The sequence below is a fragment of the Cervus canadensis genome, chromosome 8 (assembly GCF_019320065.1).
Source record: "Cervus canadensis isolate Bull #8, Minnesota chromosome 8, ASM1932006v1, whole genome shotgun sequence".
In the NCBI taxonomy this organism is placed as follows: Eukaryota; Metazoa; Chordata; class Mammalia; order Artiodactyla; family Cervidae; genus Cervus; species Cervus canadensis.
Window position 1 is genome coordinate 9,567,749 of NC_057393.1, and position 21,658 is coordinate 9,589,406.

The 21,658-nt window shown below is 50.7% G+C and overlaps 1 protein-coding gene across 2 annotated transcripts in view; it reads right to left on the minus strand.

Annotated features, from left to right (window-relative positions):
• Window positions 1-2,001: 2,001 nt before the first annotated feature.
• Window positions 2,002-21,658, minus strand: part of HTRA1 (HtrA serine peptidase 1) — a 57,267-nt gene continuing 37,610 nt past the window's right edge. The window contains exons 4-9 of one of the 2 annotated variants that reach the window (XM_043475231.1): window positions 9,947-10,141; window positions 8,914-8,946; window positions 7,231-7,345; window positions 6,553-6,610; window positions 4,157-4,255; window positions 2,002-2,716 (exon numbers count right to left, since the gene is read on the minus strand). In XM_043475231.1, the coding sequence (XP_043331166.1) occupies window positions 2,548-2,716; window positions 4,157-4,255; window positions 6,553-6,610; window positions 7,231-7,345; window positions 8,914-8,946; window positions 9,947-10,141 (669 nt within the window). In that variant the 3' untranslated portion in view covers window positions 2,002-2,547. The remainder of the gene's footprint in view (window positions 2,717-4,156; window positions 4,256-6,552; window positions 6,611-7,230; window positions 7,346-8,913; window positions 8,947-9,946; window positions 10,142-21,658) is intronic. The other variant, XM_043475232.1, reaches the window with a different exon arrangement.

Below are 21,658 nucleotides of genomic sequence, written 5' to 3' on the forward strand. Positions count from 1 at the left end.
ATTCTCTCCCAGCATCAGGCTGGCAGGCTAATAAAACAATAGCGGCTGTCCTGACCTAGTGGCATGTGCTATCATGGTTAACCCTCACAACTCCAGTGCAAGAGGGACATTGTTATTGCTCCCCATTTTACAGAGGGGGAAACTGAGGCTCAAAGACAGTTCACAAATATGTGGCTAGCATTTACTGAGTGATTACCTTGTGCTGTGTATTAGTTCATTTAATCCCCACAACAGCCGTAAGAAGTCGGTACTATTACTATTCCCATCTGGGAAACAGGCACAGAGAGGTTAAGTAACTATTCAAAAGTCACACAGTCAGTAAGATCTAGACAGTACAGTAAACCCAAGTCCATCTAACTCCAAAAACCATGCTCTTTCAACTCAGCTCTGCCTCCCAGGTTGCAAGGCTAATTCATGTTGCAAAGGCCTCCATCACAGCCCAAAGCAAGAGGAATAAACATCTATTCTAAGGAATCCTGTGAAATCTAAAAGGGTGAGTATGGGGTGCAAGGATAAGCAGCCCCCAGAGAACAGAGGGTCCCAGAGGCCAGTGGAGCCTTGTAACCAAACACAGCATGTGCCTGCAGCATCCCAAGCTGTCCTTTCTGCGGCCTTGTAGGTTGCCACATAGGCAGACAAAATTCAGACCCCACCCAGAGCCCCATGGACCTTCGGGAGATGTTGCTGAGTGTTTACGGAGGATCCAGGCCCGCCGGCGGCCAGGCCAGTTCCTTCCAGAGGAACCATCTGTGATCTCCTGAGTGGATGACAAGCCAAAGACAGATGGGCTGTGGCCGGGCCGCCTCTGACCACATGCCACCCACATGCCACCCGGCACATCCTCCCCCGCTTGGGGCAGCCCCTCAGCCCTGGGGACCACCAGAGGAGCAGACCCACAGGCAGAACATCGGAGTCTGAGCCCCTGGAGCTGAAGGCCATTCTCTGAGTCACCACCTTTAATGAGGAGGGAGGGAACGCAAAACCCACGCCAGGAGGGAGAGAGTTTGCTGGCTCCTTCCTGACTCTACGAGGTCATCTAAGCAGGCAGCGGAGGGACGCTCCGTGTCCCACAGAACACCAGTGGCCCAGCTGCCAAGCATCCGTACTGATGAGGGCTTGGTTCTGCCGCGCCTCCACTTCACTTGGGCCTTTGACCTGCCATAGTCTCTCCAGTTACAAATGGATCGTCGAGGTCTAGTGGTCGAGGGATGATTAAAGCTCTCAGTCTACGGAACTGAACCTCCATCCTGACCAAGTACCCGCTCCTGACTGCTGATCCTTAGAAAGCCTTCATCCTCTGCTCCGGTTGTCAACAGTCCCCTCTGTGATGTGCGCAGGCACTGAGGTCTGTGCAAACTCCCAAGCTCTAGTTTTCCTGGGTCCAGCTTCCCAAACTCCTGGAAGCGTTCATGGAGATAAAGGGGCCCACAGCTGCTTGAGGCTGTGTCTGTTCTAGGACGTGTCAGGGGAGCCCTGCTCCAAACCCCCCCAAGATTTAAGGTTCTATTTCAGAGCCCATGACAGCTGGAATCAGCTTTAGCCTGTGCTTTCTAAAGAATCAGGGCTGCTCTCAGATCGCATCCTGGTCTCCTGAACCGTCTCCCTTTCAGAAAGAGACCTGATCTCTCAACGGAAGCTCTGGGGTTCTGCTCTGTACTCACCCCTCGACCTCGGCCCTGTGCCTCATCTGGCACAGGGCGGAGGCCCAGGGACTTTTTGCTGACTGACTGCATGATATGTGGGGTTGACAGCCTCTTTTTAGTTTGAAAAGCCCCAGATGCAAGGGCAACTGACTTCAAGCCTCCTTCAGGAACCCGGGGTGACCAGGCCCAGTGTTCGCAGCGCTTGTGAACCCCCAGGATGACTCTGAAATAACTGGTGAGACCTCAAGCTCAACCCTCACAGACAACGTGGTTTAAAGAGCAGGCTGTTGACACGATAATCGATTCAAAGAGACTGTAACCAGCTGTTCCCAGGAAAGAAGGACGCCAGGACGCAAGGTATGAACAAGTATTTTAATAACTCAAACTCCAGGTCACTGTGCTCCCAGTTCTGAAGAGATTCCTAAAAGAGGCAACCGTGGCCATTCCGGAAGCCAGTGCTCACCCTCCCGTTGTCTCAGCATCTCCCTCCTCTGGGTGCTGACTCGGAAGAAAGCATAAGCACGCCTGGTACCATCCTGGCTCCCGTGGGACCTTCCTCTTATCTATGCGTTACAGCAACAGCTTTAGCTGGACTAAGATGGTGACTCGGTTAAAGGAGAAGACAAATGCTGGCTGTCCGAGCAGGGACGGTCCAAGCTGGCAAGAAAAAGCACACTGCGTACATAGGATACAGAAGGGAGCGCTTCTGCCTGCGGGTCTACAACGTTTTACATTGGCTTTTGCCTGCGAACTATCAAGAAGGGTTCTGCTGGCCAGTGTTTCTGCGGAACAAGCAACATGGCAGTCAAGTCTTGGGCATCCGGTGCCACCAGCCCCAGAGTCACTGAGCATCGTCCACCGGAGAGTCTCTGAGGGAAACATGGAGTCCAGCTCATGCCTCTGCCTACGGGTCAATTTCTTCGGGAATCACGGTGATCATAATGTCTTCGTTGCCCCGGCGGACAACCATGTTCAGGGTGCTTTCCTTCTTAATGACATCGCTGACGTCATTGGCAGAGACCACCGACTGTCCATTGATGCTGATGATGACATCATTTTCCTTGAGCCCCCCACTGCAACACAAAGGGAAATGCGATTGCACTGTTTCCATTTCTCCTGGTGTAGCTGCCAGGATAGGGGAGCAACTTTACATCTACAGAGGCACAGTTTAGGACCCAAGAGCCCAGAGCAAAGAGGATGGGATGGTAGTTAACTTATGTGAGAATGGCTTAAACCACCAATGGGTTGCATTAATTGCCTTTTGGGGTTTTTAGGCCACATTAGCGATCATGTCCACTGCAGAAACGTGTGCTAGCACTTGTATGATCTTATCACAGGCTAACCCCAGCGGAAGTGAGGACACGCCAGCGACCTGGTGGCCAGCTTGCTTGTCGTGGGTATTACAACTCTGAGAGCAGGACCTCCAGGTACGGTTCCACTGTGAGGCACCCGCTTTGTTATTGCTGCTGTAACCTTAACTCTTGTGTGTGACAGCATCAAACAAGCTGTTACGCTCCTTAGTGGTCTAGGACAGGGGTCAGCAAAGTTTTTTGGTAAATGGTCAGAGAGGAAATATTTCAGTCTTTGCAGGCCAGATGGTCCCCATCACAAGAACCCAACTCTTCCATGGGAGTCCAAAAGCCACCACAAACAATGTATAACCTGCCGGGCATGGCCGTGCCCCAGTAAGATTTCATTTACATAACACCGAAGCTTGAATTTCGTATGATTTTTAAGTGTCCTAAAATACTGTTCTTAATTATTTCGACCATTTAAAAATGCAAAATCTTTCTGTAAAGCAATTATCCTTCAATAAAAAATAAATTAATTTTAAAACAAAAATAAATAAATAAAAATGGAAAATCTAATCTTAACCCCAAAGCAGGCAGCAGACCAGATCTGGCCCCTAGGAAACAGTCTGCTGGCCACTCCCTGGTCTAGCACGTCTCCGTGGATATTATGTCCACACAGTCTATGGGGTTGCAAAGAGTCTGACTCAACCGAGCGACTAAAACTTTCACAGGTAATACACCTGATTGCGGGTTGAGCAACTTCTTTCCATGTTACTTTGATGTTCCCTGTGTTATTTTTCTAGAGGTGTGGATAAATATGGCCTGACTGGTAACAGGCACAATTAGAGAAGGCCTCAGGAAAAGATGCCTCTAGCCTCAGGAAGAGATGCCTCTAGCAGCCTAGGCCAGGATCACTGCCTGAGGTCTCAGAGACACTGTTCTTCCAACCCTCTTTCCCCAGCCAGGTCTGTCCCAGAGACTCCTCACAAGTCCATCTGATTCCCTTCTGAAGAGGACTTCTAGCCAGGAAGCACCCTTCTGCCAACGAGCCCTGAGCTGAGCCAGGTCGGAGGCCCTGACCAGCAGAATGGACACAGATGTTGGACCATTCTGTCAAGGGTCCTCACGGTCACCTGAGGGGAGACGAAAAGCACAGTCCCCTGCCCCCTACCTCCAGGAAACACACGATTACCAGGAAAACGGAGAAGAATTCTAACTCACGCTTCTGCAGGGGTATCAGGAATTACTTCAATGATATACGCTCCTGAAAGCACATCGGGGAAGTCTCGGTGGCGATCCTTCAACTCTTTGGCTTTGCTGCTTGGGAGAAAGAACACCTGGATTAACCATTAAGAACAATGGGGCTCCACTTGGCTTCTCCTCCATCCTTGATTCTAATGTAAAATTCCAATGTAAAAAAATCAGTTTTTTTTAAATATTAAAGTTCCCTTTTTATTATTATTTTTAACTGTTTCTTGCTTTATTTATTTGGCTGAGCCAGATCTTCGTTGTGGCATGCAGGATATTTACTGCACCAAGTGGGATCCAGTTCCCCGACCAGGGATCGAATCTGGGCCCCTTACACTGGGAGGGAGTACAGAGTCTTAGCCACTGGACCACCAGGGGAGTGCCCCCCCAGGGATTCTGATTCTGCTGCAAATTGCTTACTTCCTAGAGTCAAAGATTTACCGGATGACAGCAAAAGAAATGTTTTAGCATTATAATTTTTATTAATTAACTGAGAGTGGCTAACCACTTAAGAGCCTGGCATGTTGCGGTCCATGGGGTCACAAAGAGTCGGACACACACAACAACAACCACCACTTAAGAAGTCAGGACAGTGTAATGGCTGGCCTGCTTCAGAACCCCAGCTCTGCCCCTTCCTGACTGTGTGATCTTAGGCAGTTGCTTAACCTCTCTGCGCCTTGCTTTTCTCATCTGTTAAACAGGCACAGTGCCGTGGGCTTGTCGTGAGGACCACATGATCTCATCTCCCATGCCCGGCATTGAGCAAGCACGTGAAAAATAGTGGGTAGGGTCCCTGTGGCTAGTGACCACTGCCATCACCCATTCACCCCAGCTTTGACACATATTAAAAATCGCTCAGTGCGCACCACACACCAACAAGCCTGCCCGGTTATCCTGATCCCAGAGAGGAGGAAATTGAGGCACTCAGGGCTCAAGTCATCCCAAGGTCACAAGCCAGGAAATAGTAGAGCTGGGACAGGAACCCAGGAAGCGGGATCCCCAGGCCCACATTCCTTCCCTACATCCCCCAGGCGTCTATCTCTCAGAGTTCCAAGACAAGCCCTGATGCACATTTCAGTCTTGGCAAGCCAGCTAAGAAAGGCACCACCATTGATCACACGTGTCTAAACTAACAGTTGTGTGTTCACAATTAATTAATAGCCAGTTAATTACAGTAATTAAGATATTAGTATTTATATCAACAGGTTCTGCTCTTTGCCGACTTAACTTCCAAGAGTTTCAACCAGGCCCTTAGGTACCAAGACGCCTACAATCACACCAGGTTTTTTCATCAAGGTTCAAACACCAGTATGTCATGCGTCTGGCAGCCACATACCGCAACTTTCACCAGCTCGGGGAAAACAAGCCCATCAGTCATGCCGGCCTGCCTGGCATTCCAGGAGCCCCAGCCCACAGGCGGCAGAGCTAAGGAAAGGCTGGGCGCTCTGGGGCGCTGCGGGAGGGGCTTAGGGCACTTCTGGAATGTGGGTTTCAACAGACCAGGTGGGGAGAGGAAGGCGTGGAGGTGGGGGGCGGGGGGCAATGACCGACACCCGGGCTCATCAGGCCTGCCTTCAAAGAAAAGCGTGGGCTTTCCCGGTGGCTCAGACAGTAAAGCGTCTGCCTGCAATTCGGGAGACCCAGAGTGCAGTTCACTTTCTTTTCTTTCTTTCAAAGAAAAGCAGAATCTTTCAGAAGGAAGGATCTGCTCAAAACCCCAAAAACAAACATGAAGAATAAAACAGCATGAAAGAAAGTGAAGTCGCTCAGCTGTGTCCAGCTCTTTGTGACCCCCATGGACTGTAGCCTACCAGGCTCCTTAGTCCATGGAAAGTTTGCAGGCAAGAGTACTGGAGTGGGTTGCCATTTCCTCCTCCAGGGGATCGTCCCAGTCCAGGGACGGAACCCAGGTCTCCTGCATTGCAGGCAGACACATTGCAGGCAGTCTGAGCCTCCAGGGAAGCCCACATGAGGTCCAGGCTAATGACCCCTCCTCTCTTTCCTAATGGTACTTAAACCAGAAACGGAGCTGTCTCGAGGCAGAATAAGATTTCTCTTTTTGGGGTGTCTGTGAGAGTCCTCTGAAGTTAGTCTGTTTTAAATTTAAGATACAGGGACATCCCTGGTGGCCCAGGGGCTAAGACTCAGAGCTCCCAATGCAGGGGGCCCGGGGTTCGATCCCTGCTCAGGGAACTAGATCCCACACGTGGTAACTAAGAGTTCACGTGTCACAACTAAAAGATCCCACGTGCCACAGCTGAGACCTGGCACAGCCACATAAATTAAATATCTGAATTTTAAACAAATAAATATTTGAACTTAAATAAGTGAATTTAAGACACAGACAGAACAGACGTCCCGTTACCAACCTGGGTGTGAGTGACATCATTCGGATGCCGATATACTTCTTCTTGGTGATGGCTTTGCCTGGTGGGACCACAGAAGGAAGCAGGAGGTCAGCCCAGTTGGCAGCTGTGCCAGGGACACCAGGAGCAGTGGGGTTCCATCCCCCCAGTTTGTCGTGTAAAGTCAGGGCCATACAGGGATGCTCTCAGCTTGTGGTTCAAATCCTGATTGGGACCCTACCTGCCTCCTCTCGCCCCCAGCTAGAAGGTAAACAGCACATCTGACAGGGACCCTGTTGAGCTTCAAACCCCCAGCCTGATGTTGGGCAGAAGAGTCACTAAACATTTGTGGACTGAATGAGCTCCTTGAATCTCAGTTTCTCATCAGTGAAATGGGATTAAGTCCCACCTGATCAGGCAAAGGAATTAAATGACATGATGAATAATGCAGTGAAATGATGTACAGAAATCACCCAAGATCATGCCTGGTACATAATAGATTGAACCATACGAAACATGCATGATCATAGGTCAAAAAAAAACAGTCAAACATCGATGCCCTAATGACATGCATTCCTTTCCCTTCTTGATAGGAAAGTGTGGCTGACCTTCAGGGGTCATTTTCCCTACCTCCCAGTTTCCGAGGGGTAGCCAAGCCCCAGGCCTGAATCTCTGGTGGGCTGCGGGGGGCGCTTGCTTTACCTTTGGCTTGTCGATCGTGGGATTCCGTTAGGAACTTTTTAATCTTATCAGAAGGAATTGCGAAGGAGATTCCAGCTGTCACTTTCAGTGTGTTAATTCCAATCACTTCGCCATCCTGAAAAGCAGAAGGCAAATAGCTTGCTGAATCCAGGAAGGTTCACCTGAAGGTAGCCACCGAGAAAGAGTGGAGAATTTGCATGGAAGGCGTCTTGGCGCTTCTTCAGAGACACGACTGGGGTGGGGGCAGCCAGACGGAAGGGGCTTCTGGGTCACAGAGCGAGAGGCCTGCCTCATGTGCAGCGTTCCGCTGAGCTGAGCAATGGAAGAACCAGCACCCACGGGACTCAGGACTGAGCGATCAGCACAGTGAAAGCGCAGCATCAGAAAGTTTCAAAATGCACAAGTGCTCCTTGGGCGGGAATACGTGTCCAAAAGCCCCAGAGTCCTGCTATATATAGCACAGGGAACTCTGCTCAATGTTCTGTGGCAGCTGGGACGGGAGGGGACTTTGGGGGAGAACAGATACGTGTGTCTGTTTGGCTGAGTCCCTCTGCTATCCACCTGAAACTATCATAGCATTGTTAATCAGCGATACTCCAAGATAAAATAAAAGTTAAAAAAACAAAACAAAAAACCTCAGAGACCTCTAGGTGGCTATCCACACCTTCCTGCTTCTCCCATTTCCAGGAATCTTAAGATTCCTCCTGCTGACATCAGGGAGGAACCATCTAGTGCTCAGGGCGGACAGACTTCATCACCAGGAAAACAAACCCTCATCTCCGAGCAGCCTCGGGGCTCTGGGAGAGGCGGAATCTCACAATCACATCTCATTTCCTCTGCTTGTTGCAAACCAGCTTTAAATCATGGAGGAAGCCAGTGTGTGTACTTCCATTCAAGATAAATTCACAGTTTGGTGAACACCACACCATAGGAAACCATCTTGGAATAACAGGCTCGCCTTGTGCCATCCAACCATTATTTTGAACACTGTTCTCAAAGGTTGTCCAACTCGGGCTTAGAGGGGAAAACTGCCAGGAGAGGGTAGTCACTATTTGCACGCTTCCCTTAGCACTGAGAATTCAGACCCCCGACTCCGAGGGACCATCCAGGAGGTACTGCCATCCTGCGCTTTGCTAAACAAGGCAGCTTAGATTTCATCACCTGTAAATGAGGGCTGGGATAGGGGACTCTGGGCTGCATCCTGGCTCTGAGGATCTGATTCAAAGGCTTCCCTTTTCATGCTTAAATAAAATACAAACTTAGGTGACATCTGTGTGAGTGGGGTAACCAAGCCAGGTCTTAAGGGAGGCTCCTGCCCAAGACAAAGCCTGTGGATGAGCCAAGCCAGCTCCTTAGGCAGCTGGGGGGCAGGCCAGAACTGCTGACACTTTCAAAATAAAGACTGGCTCCTTTAACTGCTCCTGGATCAGACCTGAATTCCAATGCCTTTACTTGTAACGTGGAGACACAGGCATGTCCGCTGGCATAGCATTTCCAAGCCAAACACCAGCATGCCTTACTCTTTCCAGAAAAGATAAGAAGAGACGTTTGCAAGGTACAGTACGGTCACAGATTTCAATTTAAAAGGATTAGATAATATGCTTTGGCAAGTTCACGTCTGAAAAGAAATCAAAAGGGGGAGGAAAAAAAAAGACACGTAGATAGATTTTTTGAAAGCCTTACCAGGTTTACTAATGGACCTCCGGAGTTTCCATACTGAAAATAAGCAAAAATTAAAAGGTTATGAGTTTATATCATTACATGGTCCAATCTACCTCCCTGCCTGGCAGGCCCCTGAGTGCAAATTCTTTCCTGAGATTTCTTCCTGTCTGCCTAATATTTTGCTGGCAAAACAAAGGACCTTAACAATTTTCAGAGAGTTTTAAATGTACCATAAATGGGATATTTATATATTGATTTTTTTTTCTCCAAAGCCCAGAGGCCAACATCAAATTCCCAAAACACCTGACACATTTTCCCTCTCTTGACAATAAGTTGGCTACCCACTTGCTCAATGTCGCAGTCTTTCAAATCTGCGCCATCCCCCTCCACATCTATGTGACCCCTACTTTGCTGCTGGGCCTGAAAATCCACATGGTTTGCTCTATTTCCATTACTTCATGCAGATCACAAGAAGGTTTGGGAATAAAGCCTACTAGAAGCAGCGAGTGCACAAAACACGCTGTGTTTCTTATTTATTAGACAGATGGAGGGGAAAATGCTTTTTGAGAAACGTCAATCCTAAAGGGAAACAGCTGAAGTGGAAAAATGTGACTTAAAATTAAGATTCCACCAATGAGATTGTGTGGGACAATCCCTGACCTCACTGGACATCGAATGGGTTGGCCTGGTGCTCAGACTCTACCCGCACAGACAGCAGAAACACCTCTGGGGGCTGCAGAGCCTATGCAAAGCTGAGCATCCCTCCTTCCACAAGATTGCACAGGCGGCTCAAGCCAGTGGTGGCTGACCCTGGGGCAGGGCAGCGGGGGGATGGAGAACTCCTCCGGGCTGCAGACTTGGGCAAATCTCAAGTGCCCGTCACAGGAGTCCCTGGAGACTGCCAAAAGGCTGAGGACCAGCCCTTCTGCCTCATCTGCTTTAGGGGTTCAAAAGGGCCCCCTTGGAAGCACCAGGAGGATCTTGACTCCACCCTGGTTCCTGAGGCCAGCCCAGCTTCCCAACTGCAGCCCGACCCTGTGGCAGACGGGCTCACGTTGATGATGGCATCTGTCTGGATGTAGTCCATGTCCGAGTTCCGGAGCCCCAGTTCCTTGCCACCGCGCTGGGTGGTGCTGACGATCCCCGTGGTGACTGTGTTTTGAAGGGAAAACGGGCTTCCGATGGCGACCACGAACTCTCCCGGCCGCAGCTCCGAGGAGCGGCCAAGCAGTAGCACGGGCAGCTTTCCCTGGAAACACAAGGTTGGTGTTGCCGCGTTGGGTTAAGTGAACAAAACGGGTAAACGCACAGATGTCACGGAATGCCAGGAACGGGGGCCGCTCGTATTCACCAGGCCTTGCAGGAAACCAAGGTCAGGCGTGACCTCCCTTCCCAGCTGAGGACTAACGTCCCTCCCACCCAAGATAATCAGGGCAGGTCAAGTGCACACTGCCGCCGCACGCCAGGAAAGACGTGGGATGGATACTGGAGGCCAGCCAGCTCAGGGTCTCAGCATATCTTCAACCTGTCAGCCAGACTTGCTCCGAAACCTTGAGGCCAAGAGACAGAGGGGGACGAGTATAGGATTGGGGCAAGCCTGACCGCAGGCGTGGTAGAGAGCGAAGTCCCAAGGAAGGATCTAGAGGCCACATCCCCGGGGGAGGGGAAGAGTGGATTGGCCCCCTCTTATTGTAGGCACGTCCCTTCTAGGTCTTGAAGAATCAGGAGCTCTGAGGGCTTGGAGCTCCCCTGACTCCATCTGGGGCAACTCTGTGCTAATTCTGGTGATGGGCAGAGGTGGGGTTGGGGACAGCAAGGCATCCAGGGCCACTGGACACCAAGACCCAAGAGGCGGGCTCTCTCCTCTCCTGGTAAAGTCCACCACCATCTCTGCTTCCCCCGCCCCAGGGGGGCTGATTAATCCAACAAAGCCTGCCTGGTCCCCAGTGACCTGTGAAGGCCAGTAGAGTCAGGAGCCCCAAACTACTCTTCAAACCAAAACAGGACAAAACAAAGCCAGCTCGAGTCACAAGGGCTGAGGAGCGCGGGGCTTCTGTCCCGGAGAGCTCTAAGCTCTCCTCCCTCCCTTCCTTCCCGGAGCCAGGCAAACCTCCGAGTCCCTCTCGCATTTGCTTCCTGAGTCAAAATGAGCAGCTGCTCCAAGCAACGGGGACCAGCCCAGAAAGCAAAGACCTGGCCCAGGCCTCATACTAATTGCAACGTAAGAGTCCTTGTGTTTGTCCGCCTCGATAAAGCAGGAAAGAGGAGAGGAGGCTGGGAGGGCGCGGTGGGTGGAAACCAGCGGTGATTGCAGCATCGCCTCTGCCAGGAACAGAGCAGAAACCAGCTGATAAGATGGGGAGGTCACTGGGCCCATTTAACAGATGAAGAAACTGAGGTGCCAAGCAACTGGGTGACTTGAGATAGGCCAGGGGCTTAAAACTACAACACTGAACCCAGACTCTCATCCACTACAAAGGTACTGAGCCACAAAGACCCTGTCTGACCCCAAATAAGGAAGATGCTGGTCAGGAACATGTTGGATCAGAAAACTCAAGGGCTTCCCTTGCATGGTTCAGATGGTAAAGAATCTGCCTGCAGTGCAGGGGACCTGGGTTCAATCCCTGGATTGGGAAGATCCCCTGGTGAAGGGAATGGCAACTCACTCCGGTATTCTTGGCCTGGAGAATTGCATGGACAGAGAAGCCTTGAAGGCTGCAGTCCATGGAGTCGCAAAGAGACACGACTGGGTGAGTAACACACACACACACACACACGTGAAAAATGATGCCCCTCAGATCACAGACACCAAGAGGCCTAGAAGAGCGCCACGGTCCAGAGCTCAGACCAAGCGGCCTGATTAGATTCTGGCCGGACCTTACAACCATTCTGGTCCTCGGTGTTCTGACCTGGAAAATGGGAATAATGCGGTTCACTGATCTCATCGGTTTGATGTGAGAATTCAGCAACTTGGGAACTGAATAGCTCTGTGAATGGCACCTGTCAGTGAAACATCATGTAATTGGGGCATGTAAGCATCAGGTGTGTTACTGTGATTAACGTCAGGGTCTGTGCAGACTCAGTGGGGGAGACCCCAACAACTAAGCTCCCACAGAGTAGTTCACGTCTCCCAGCCCTCACCGCCCGCCCCCCTGGAGGAGGCTGCGGGCACAGGTCTGCCCTGACATGACACTGTGCCCTTGTGGCCCCCCGAGGCTGCAGTGCATGGACCTGCTCTGGAGCGGGGCAGGCCTGCAAGGCCCCACTCCCGAGCTCATCTAGAAGTGAGCCAGTGAGCTCAGCAGGGCCTGTTTACCCTGGGCCCGTGCCAGCTGCCTCTGCCAGGGGGATGACTTCATCCAACAGCCGCAGGGGGTGAGTGGACAGGAGTCAGAGCCGGTGATGAGCACTCTGCCACCCTGGGGGAGGTCTGCCGGGCAACACTGCCCCTCCTTTGGGACCCAGGGACAGCCTTCAGGGCTGGGCTGGAGGGCTAGACACAGTGGCCATGGCTCCTGGGCTGGGTTCTCCAGTTGCTTTTCACCAATTTCAAGGCGAGAGGTCAAGTTCAAACACAGAAGGTGGGCCCAGACCACATCAGTGCAGCAGCAAGCCGGGAACCACATCAGAAAGTTACATGGGAGGACTCACTGTGGAGTCTTAATTAGCATCCACTCATCTTCCAACCGTGTCCCTTTACCTCCACCCCTAGGAAAGGGGGCCAGACCCAGGGGGCCACATCACAGTGGGTTTCTAAGGAAGAGGAGCCTGAAGACAGCGCTCCCTGGAACTTCTCCAAGTTCTGGGTCTCCAAGTCTGAGCTCAGACCCAGGGCCGAGGAAAGTAGGTGATGCTGTGGGGAGCAGAAGCCGTACGGATAGAGGACAGAGCCCCAGGAGGAAGGAGAGAATCGAGGGCCCATATACGGATCAGGTCAGCTGCGTTCCCTGCAGAGGACCAGGCCGGCAGCCAGGAACAGGGCCCAGAGGACCCCATGTACCAGCTGGGCTCCAGGGCAGTAAAGTCACTCACTAGAATGACCATACAGGCTGGGACCAGTGGACACCAGCAATACAAGCCCAGAGTCTCCCCAGGGACCACTCGTCACTTCAACACAAGGGGAAGAAATTCAGCTCACAAGCGGTCATTGAGCCAAACCTGCAGCAGTGGCAGCACTGAGTGTCACCTTGTTTAATTTTTATTCACAGCAACATCTCCTAGATTCTAAGGGACAATCATAGGACAGAAATAAGCAAGTGGACATATCTCAAGGGGGATTCTTAGACTATGAAGCTTGGACTGATGTGGAAGGAATGGTCTTTTACCCCCCAGGTGACAAAGCCCTTTTTCACAACTGCCTTGGCAGTTAGTGCATATTTCTCCCCATTTTACAGATGTGGAAACTGAGGCTCAGAGCCAAATTGACTCCTCACAGCTCGCAAGCAGCCTGGCTAAGTGAGAGAACAGGCTTCCCACCTCTTAGAGCTTCGCTCCTTGTCAGTGTTAATCTGAATTCTAATTGTAGGCCTAAATCTTTGCAAGGGAGTGACAGGGGTTGGAGATGTGGGCCAGGCCAGATTTACAGCCCTTCAGGAGGTCAAAATGCCTCTCGTGGGCTATTTGGCCTCTGCTCTCTGCAGGTGCCGGCTGGCCCTGTGAGCTCCAGGCTCTCCAGCCTGTTTTAGATACAAGAGGGGCTCATTCTCAGCCTCTCTCCTCATCTCGGGCCTGTCTGCTTGATGTAGCGATACCTCTGCTGGCCAAATTCCTATTTGGTAATTGAGCATTTTATTCCTTAGCTGTCTAGACACACACTCCATGGGGGGACCTGGGGAAGATGCAATGCAGATACAGTGGGAAGCACCAAGACATGCCTCAGCCTTGACCTAGGGATGGTAAAATCCCAGGCCCACCTCCCTCAACCCCCTCCCAATTCCTGGTTTAACCCTGCGCTGCAGTCCACAGGCTAATTCCCACACTGCCCACATCAAAGCTGTCTCCCGGCTCCTGGCGGCAGACACTCTGTCTGAGCCTCCCTCTGCAGTGGCCCAGCCACAGGCCATCTTGGAGATGCCAGCCTGGCTTCTGACAGCCGCTGCCCACATCTCCTCACCTCGCTGGAGCCTCGCAGGGCACCTATGAAGAAAACCCGCCGACATTCATCCTCTGCTTGGCAGGCGGGAGGAGCAGGGGGGGAGGAGGAAGAACAGAGCAGACGTACAGCTCCTGTTCCTCATCTTCAGGTTCTCCAGCCGTTGGGGGGGAGGGGGAGGTGAAATGCACTCAGGCAAGCAGCAAAGCAGGGGTGGAGAGCTCATAGTGGCAAAAGCTCAACCCCGAGGCTCCGGACCAGAGACGAGCAGGAGCCCTTGCACCTCACCAGGAGAGACTCATGTTATCCCAACCCCTCCAGCAAGAGGGGCATCCCAAAGTGAGTCCATCATACTGCCTGTCCTCAAGGCCACGCTCTTGTTCATGAGAAGGAGGAGGCTGGGAGGTCAGTGGGAGAGGCAGGAAGTCTAAGCTGAAAGGCACGTGGCCCTCAGCCTGTAAGTGACTCACTTGTGCTAAATGCCAGCCCCGCAGCAGAGTCAGCAATAGGGGCTGGAAGGCAACACGGATCCCCCGGGTCATTGGCCATGCCACCCAGGTCGACGGAGAAACAGCCCAGACGGGGGTGTCAGAGTCTTGCGTATGGACTCCAGACGCACAATGTCCATGTTAAGTCACTAACGATAAGCCGTAGGCAGGATATGAACAGTGTGATAGATTTACTGCTAAAGGCATGTTTTACTGCTAAAACATACATAGCATGATTAAAGAAGGCTCTAACCATTCATTTAGATGACAACAAACAAATGAACCACAACCAGCAGGCCTGGCAGTACCTCTCCCGTGAAATAATGCCTACACGAGAGAGAACCTTCTCAACAAGTATTCACCCGGCACAGAGATCACAAAAGATCAATGAAATCCACCCATGCCCTCCAGGATCACTGTCTGACGGGTGGGTAGACACACAAATCGTCAGGACACACAGCAATAAAAAGAGCTAAAATCCATCTCCCTCCCCAAGGGCAACTCAGCAGAGAACCTTCCGTAAGAGCTAAATATAGATCAAAACTAAAAATTATTTGAGTGCATTAATTAGGGTGGTTTTTTTTTTCAGCTGCAAGTCAGAGAAAAACCAATGCAAATAAAATAAACATCCACCTGCTCAAGGGCAGAGCAGTGGGAGGGCTGATCACTTCCAAGGCTCAAGGGCAAAGAAGCAGCTCCTTCCTTCCATCTCATCAACGGCAGCCTGTTCTCATGGCCACAAGAGGGCCACCATCATTCCAGGCAGGACATGAAGATGTGACAACACCAACTGGAAGTAATAGGCTCTTTGCTCCCTTGTCTGTCTCTTCAGAAGGGCTGAGAGTCCAGAAGGGCCCAGCACATTCCATTCTTCCCTGGGGGTCGTCAGCCACCATCTGGTCACAAGGATACCCTTAACCATCCTCTGGTGGGGGCTGGGGTGATCATGGCCCCCGAAGCTGCCTTAGCCCCTCAGGATGTGACTGAGTTAGGTGCTAGGGAAGGCGGGGGCAGTCAGGAGTGGACCAAAAACAAACTCAGGGCTGTGCCAGCAAGACGGAGGAGGGCTTCATGGTGGGTCACCATCAGCGTCCACTGAAGCTTAGGGGAAAATGGTTCCTTTTACAGTGGTGATCCTAATACATGTCTCAAAAGGGTTGTAAGTATGTATTCCTTCAGGCAGATTTTTGGGGAGTGGAGGGAGGAAGAGGAGAAGGAAAGGAAAGCATTGTTTCAGAGGAAAGCAATGATCACAAATCACCAGGGCAGTCAGTGGGAGATACGAGTGGCTTGTAGACAAACCTCCAGCTTGTCTGCATGCCCCACATGCCTCATGCTCTGTCCTGAGGGCATGAGAAATGAAGTATTTCCTGCCGTATCAGTAAACAAGGATGCCACAGTCATCAGCAGTTGCAGCCCTGCAACATGAGCTAGTGAACCCTAAGGGCACTCAGGAAGGAGACTACCAGCCGTCAGACTGCAGCCACTCCTTACGGTGAGCCCCAAGGTCGCTCACGATATGAAAACACACAGGAAACACCCAGGATGGCAGAGATGAGTAAGAAAGGAATGATTTCAGTGGACCCAGACTCCTACATCATCCCATACATAAAAAAGGCACTAAATTCCCTAACTTGGGGATATACCCCAAACCATATAGGTTTGCTTTTACTAACAACAATCTTTTGATGTGAAGACTTTGCTGTTTAGTTGCTAAGCTGTGCCAGACCCTTTGTGACCTCATGGACTACCAGGCTCCTCTGTCCTCCACCATCTCCCGGAAATTCGTGTCCATTAAGTCAGCGATGTTATCTAACCATCTCATCCTCTACTGCTCCCTTCTCCTCCTGCCCTCAACCTTTCCCAGCATCAGGGTCTTTTCCAGTGAGTCAGCTCTTCACATCAGACAGCCAAAGTATTGGAGCTTCAGCTTCAGCATCAGTCCTTCCAATGATACTCAGAGTTGATTTTCCTTAGGGCTGACTGGTTTCATAAGTAAGACTACCTGCCTTCTGTTGGAAAACTTCCATATAATCTCACTCTTCCCCTCTCCTCCTCCGAGCAGTTCCCTCAGGGTCACTTGAGATGCTGTCTCCCTGGACTGAAGTCCTAAAAATTCCCACTCAATAAAATCTAAGTCTCAACTTCTAGGTTATGACTGTTATTTAAGTCAACAGACAGATGGGACAGGCATCGAACCCGGTCTACACACCAGGGGACCAATGGTCCCATGGTTGATGGCAGTGATACTGAGATGGCAGGTGTTCTTACCAGTCCCCTCAACCCACTGCCCAGATGCACCAGAGAAGAGCTGCTAGTGCCAGACCTTGTCACAGAGCGGGAGACACACAGCAGGGCCGGGGGAGAGCTGAAAGGAAGTCAGAACAGAGGCGAGACAGGAAGCCGAGGCCACGCATCCTCAGGTGAGGACCCAGGCCACGCTGCTTCTCCCAGCAGGGGCCCAAGTTACACTCAGCCAAGCCCGGGCTGGGCATGGAGGCAGTCTGTGGGGCACCAGTTGCTTCATGAGCCCTCTGTGTGGCCTGGCCTCCCCCTGCAGGGTCATCACCACTCTGATTCCTGCAGGAAGAAAAGGCCTGTGGTGAGCAAGAGCCCTGTCAATGGCTGGCCACAGGCTTATCCCCCAGCATCCACAAAGGGTGGTGCAGAGTGAAGACACAGACAAAACACACACACACAGACACACACACACAAGGCCACCCTCGGCCCCTAGATAGACTGGGAGCGCAATACATCGGTGTTAACTCATTCTGACCTTGGGTCACTTGACAGACTTCTCTGGGTTTCAGTTTGATCACTTTTAAAATAAGGGAGTTGAGCCTGGTGATATCCAAGGTCACCCCAGCTCTGACAATTAGGGATCTTTCCAGAAGACCTGGTAGATTGCCAAAAAAACTATTAGCAGCCAATGGTTAAATTGGTGAGATCAAAACAAGCCTCAGAGCCCTTAATAAATCTCTTCTCATACGATTCCCCAAAGGGATCAGATGATTCCTGCAGACTCTCACAGCCCAAGAGGAAAGGGGATTCCTGGAATTCTCCATACACTGGCTCAGCCAGTAATCATGAGAGCAGACCTCAAAACAATAATCCATCAACATTTCAGCTTCTGGCCACCCTGGGTTTTGCCTAAAAACCCTTGAGCGCTCCTCTCATTGCAACCTCATTCCCCAAAGCTTGGAAGGAAGGGCCATAAAACAAACCAATAAGACGAAAAGAAAAATTGGCAACTTTTTTTTTAACCTCATGACGCAAGCCAATGACTTCTTTCTCTTCCTCGCAGAGTATAAAGTGCTCCTGTTACAAAAATATTTTTGTTGCTGAATCTGCAGAAGCCACCATGTCCACCAGCTGCCCAGCACATGCATTTCCAAAGGGCTGAGGCTCACGGGCTGGTCCTATGTGTCCGATGAAGTTTGCTTCAAAGGCTGATGTTGCAGGAACTGGTTGAGACTCAACTAAGTGATTCAATGTGGTCTTCTGGAAGCAGTTATGCTAACCTTTCATTTTCTTTAAAAAATATGCAATGGGAGGAAAAGGGCACGTACCCCAATCACAGTAAGGAGCAGTGCCACTGAACTTGCGTGCTTCCTAAGGAACAGCAAAGTAGACCATAGAGTTCAGGGGGATGTCAGCAGCTAAGACTTGCCTAAGACATGGGGATCCATCAAGGAGAGAAGTGAGCCCACGAGGGGCTGAAGGACATTGGATGAACCAGGGCTCTGCTACATAATTTGCAGGGCTCAGGACAAAATAAAAATGTAGACTCCCTTGTTCACAAAGTACATAAAAAGTGCCATTAAAGGCACTAAGATATAAGGTTTTTTTTTCTTCTACTGCTCTCTCTCTCTCTCTCTTCATCTCTCCTGATGTTTTTATTTGCTGTTTAGTGTCATGCTCCCTGGGGAACGAAGTTGTTCATGGGGCGAGTACAGACCCAGAGCTTCAGACTCAGTACTCTGCTCACCAGCTATTGGACAGACCCCCGCACTGTGCCCAAGCAGGGACTCGGAAGTTGAGCCAGGCCTCTCCCCATCCCAAAGGCCCACTGCCCCAACCCACAGAGGACAGAGTACCCCCAAGGGTGCTGCAACTTCCTTTGGTGCCAGGATGCACCAGGTACCTGGATGGGGTGGGCAGGGCTTGGCTCTGCCTTGCTGCCGGCAGAATGAGTTGTAGAGTCACCTACCCGCTGCCCAGGATGCTCAGGGGATACGTACCCCATGTCCGTACTCCCTGGCAGAAAGAGGGTGGCCGTGACTGCCGTGAAGGGGCCAGGGGTCCCAAGGGCCAGAGGAGCAGGGTAACCAAGAACCCATCCTGGGGAAGTGGGAAGGCCACAAGGAAAGGAACAGCATGGAGACCAAGGCTCCAAGCACCCAGCATATACTCTGCCCATCGGACTTCACTTACAAAGCACAAATTCAAAGATAAAACCAAAAGGGAGAGAGCATCCCTGGCGGCTCAGTGGTAAAGAATCCGCTTGCCAGTGCAGGGGACACGGGTTCAACCCCTGATCTGGGAGGACCTCACAGGCCGCAGAGCAACTAAGCCCACGTGTCACAACTTTTGAGCCGGTGCTCTTGAGCCCAGGAGCCATAACTACTGAATCCCTCGGGCCCTAGAGCCCATGCTTGGCAACAGGAGAAGCCACTGCAGTAAGAAGCCTATGTCCTGCAATGGAGAGTAACCCCTCACCACAACTAGGGAAAGGATCTCACAGCAACGAAGACCCGGCACAGCTATAAATAAATAAATAAAATCATTAAAAACTTTAAAAGAGACCTCAGAGCATTAATTGGAGAAGAAAATGGCAACCCACTCCAGTACTCTTGCCTGGAAATGGAAAAATCCCATGGACAGAGGACCCTGGTAAGCTACAGTCCGTGGGATCACAAAGAGTCGGACATGACTGAGCAACTTCACTTTTCAGAGCATTAAACCCTCAAGCAGGGTTCTCTTCTGTGAATGCACACGTCCTGTGCCCATAAAGCAGTTGTACCAGGGGAGGAGGAGGCGGACCAAGAATGAGAAGCTTGGGATTCAGATCAGAGAGGGTGGAGGTTATCAGTGATGACAAGGTCAAGGGTACAACTAAGGGAGCGGGGCTGCAGAGAGCAGGTGAGCCAAGAGGCCGGGCCAGGAAGGATCTCCTGCATGGCGCTGAGGTCACAGCGAACACAGAACTCGGAAGGACGGTGTCATCAAGTTACCACCATCCGTTTCCACAAATGGACATGTTCTTGTTGCTGTACCGGGAGGGGAGGAGAAGAGGTGGGATGTGCGGGGTGGGGGGTGGGGGGCGTTCAGGTGGGACAGAGAAGAGAAGTGATGGAGAAGGAGAGAAAGAGAGAAAAGAAACAGAGGATGGTTACGGAAAAACAAAAGCGAGAAAAAGCAAATGAACCAACCTAGTCCTCACTGTTTACCCACACCACCATGATGTTTAGTCTCCCTTAAGCTATATCGAGAAACGCTGGCATTTCAAAGATCCCCTTACTCTTGCTGTTTAAACTGCAAAATGTCAACATTTTTATACAGAAGCCCAAGGGCCAGTGACTGTATATATTCTCTAGCATCAAGAGGAGGAAAAATATTGTCTCATTGAGTGCAACTTGCCTTCCCCATCCACCAGCTCCTCTGCTTCTATCCGGTGACTTCAAGTTGGCTAATGCTGCTACAGTGGTGTTTGGCCAATAAATATTTATGAAAATCAAGGGATGTGAAAGTGAATATATGAATGAGTAAACAAATCAGATCTTAAAAGATCCATCAGGATCCTAAAATTGGGATTAGGCCAATACTGGGGGTTAGCCAAGGCCTGGCATTTCAGTTTGGGTAACTGACTCTGGACGTAGCCTGGTTTTCTATGAGGCTACAGGCTTGGGGCTCAGGTAATAGGAGACAACTTATACCCACCAGTTCCACAAAGGGAAGGGTGTGGCCTCACTCTGTCTGGTAGGTTCAGTGCTCACCTTCTTGGTATCTGCTAAGCTGAATTGAAGGCAGAGTGGACCCCCAATACCCAGGACCACTTAGAGTGTGTGTGGCTCCAGAAGCAGGGAAGTTGCCCAGGATATATCATTTTCATATTATTTATTCTAAAAAATTCTTAAAGACGTATGCATGCTAAGTCACTTCAGCGATTCTATGGACTGTAGCCCACCAGGCTTCTCTGTCCATGGGATTCTCCAGGCAAGAATACTGGAGTGTGTGGTCCTGCGTTGGCAGGTGGGTTCTTTACCTCTAGCATCACCTGGGAAGCCCAAAGATGTATAACTTTCTTTACATAAAAATAATTTGGGTTAGTCAATGACACAGGGCTTATTACAATAAATTAATTCTTACATATTCATGACATAAAATGGCAGCATAAAAAATATTCTAGCCACAGGGCCAATGATTTCTATGAGTCGCCTGGCAGCCAAAGCAAAGAGGGAAATACCATGAGTCACATGTTCTCATTATCAGATTGTGGTGCCTTATTCAACAAAAGTGACTCATTAACTAGCACAATTATTAGAATAACCAGTCCTCAACTCACCAGAATGTCTTATTTATGCCTTGCCATGGAAAATGGTTGGTTTTAGGAAAGCACTTTTGGGAATCTACTTCCATCCTGCCATGAATGAGGCAACCAGCTCATTATGAACCCTCTGGACTTCTAGACTCTCAGGAGACTGACTGCATAAGAAAGTGGAGCTTTCCAGAGTGCGACCAGGAACCCCAAGGCCAATAAAAGACATAGACAATATGTGGAGGAACCAGTTAACGTGTGTTCTGGAAGCCTCTAGTAAACTCACTGGGAAATAAGGTTGCACTTGGTCCAAGGTCCACGTCCTCAGGCTGGGCAGAAAAGGAAAATGAAGCAACTCTAGGCCCCCCTACTCTTTCCCTTGGCTGGCTCTGTCTGTTCTTCACAACTCAGCATGGATGTTATCTGCTCAGACAAGCCTACAATAGCTTCAGAGGGCACCCCAGCCTCCAGTGCCTCCTACTGCTTTCTCTGTTTGTTCCTTCATTGAACCAATCACCATATTTATTCCAGTCTGCCTGTTTCTACACCAAACAGTAAGCTCCATGGCTTCTGTCCATTGCTTTTATATCTTCAACACAGTGTTTAGTCAAGTAGATGTTTATGTTAGTGGCTCAGTCGTGGCTGATT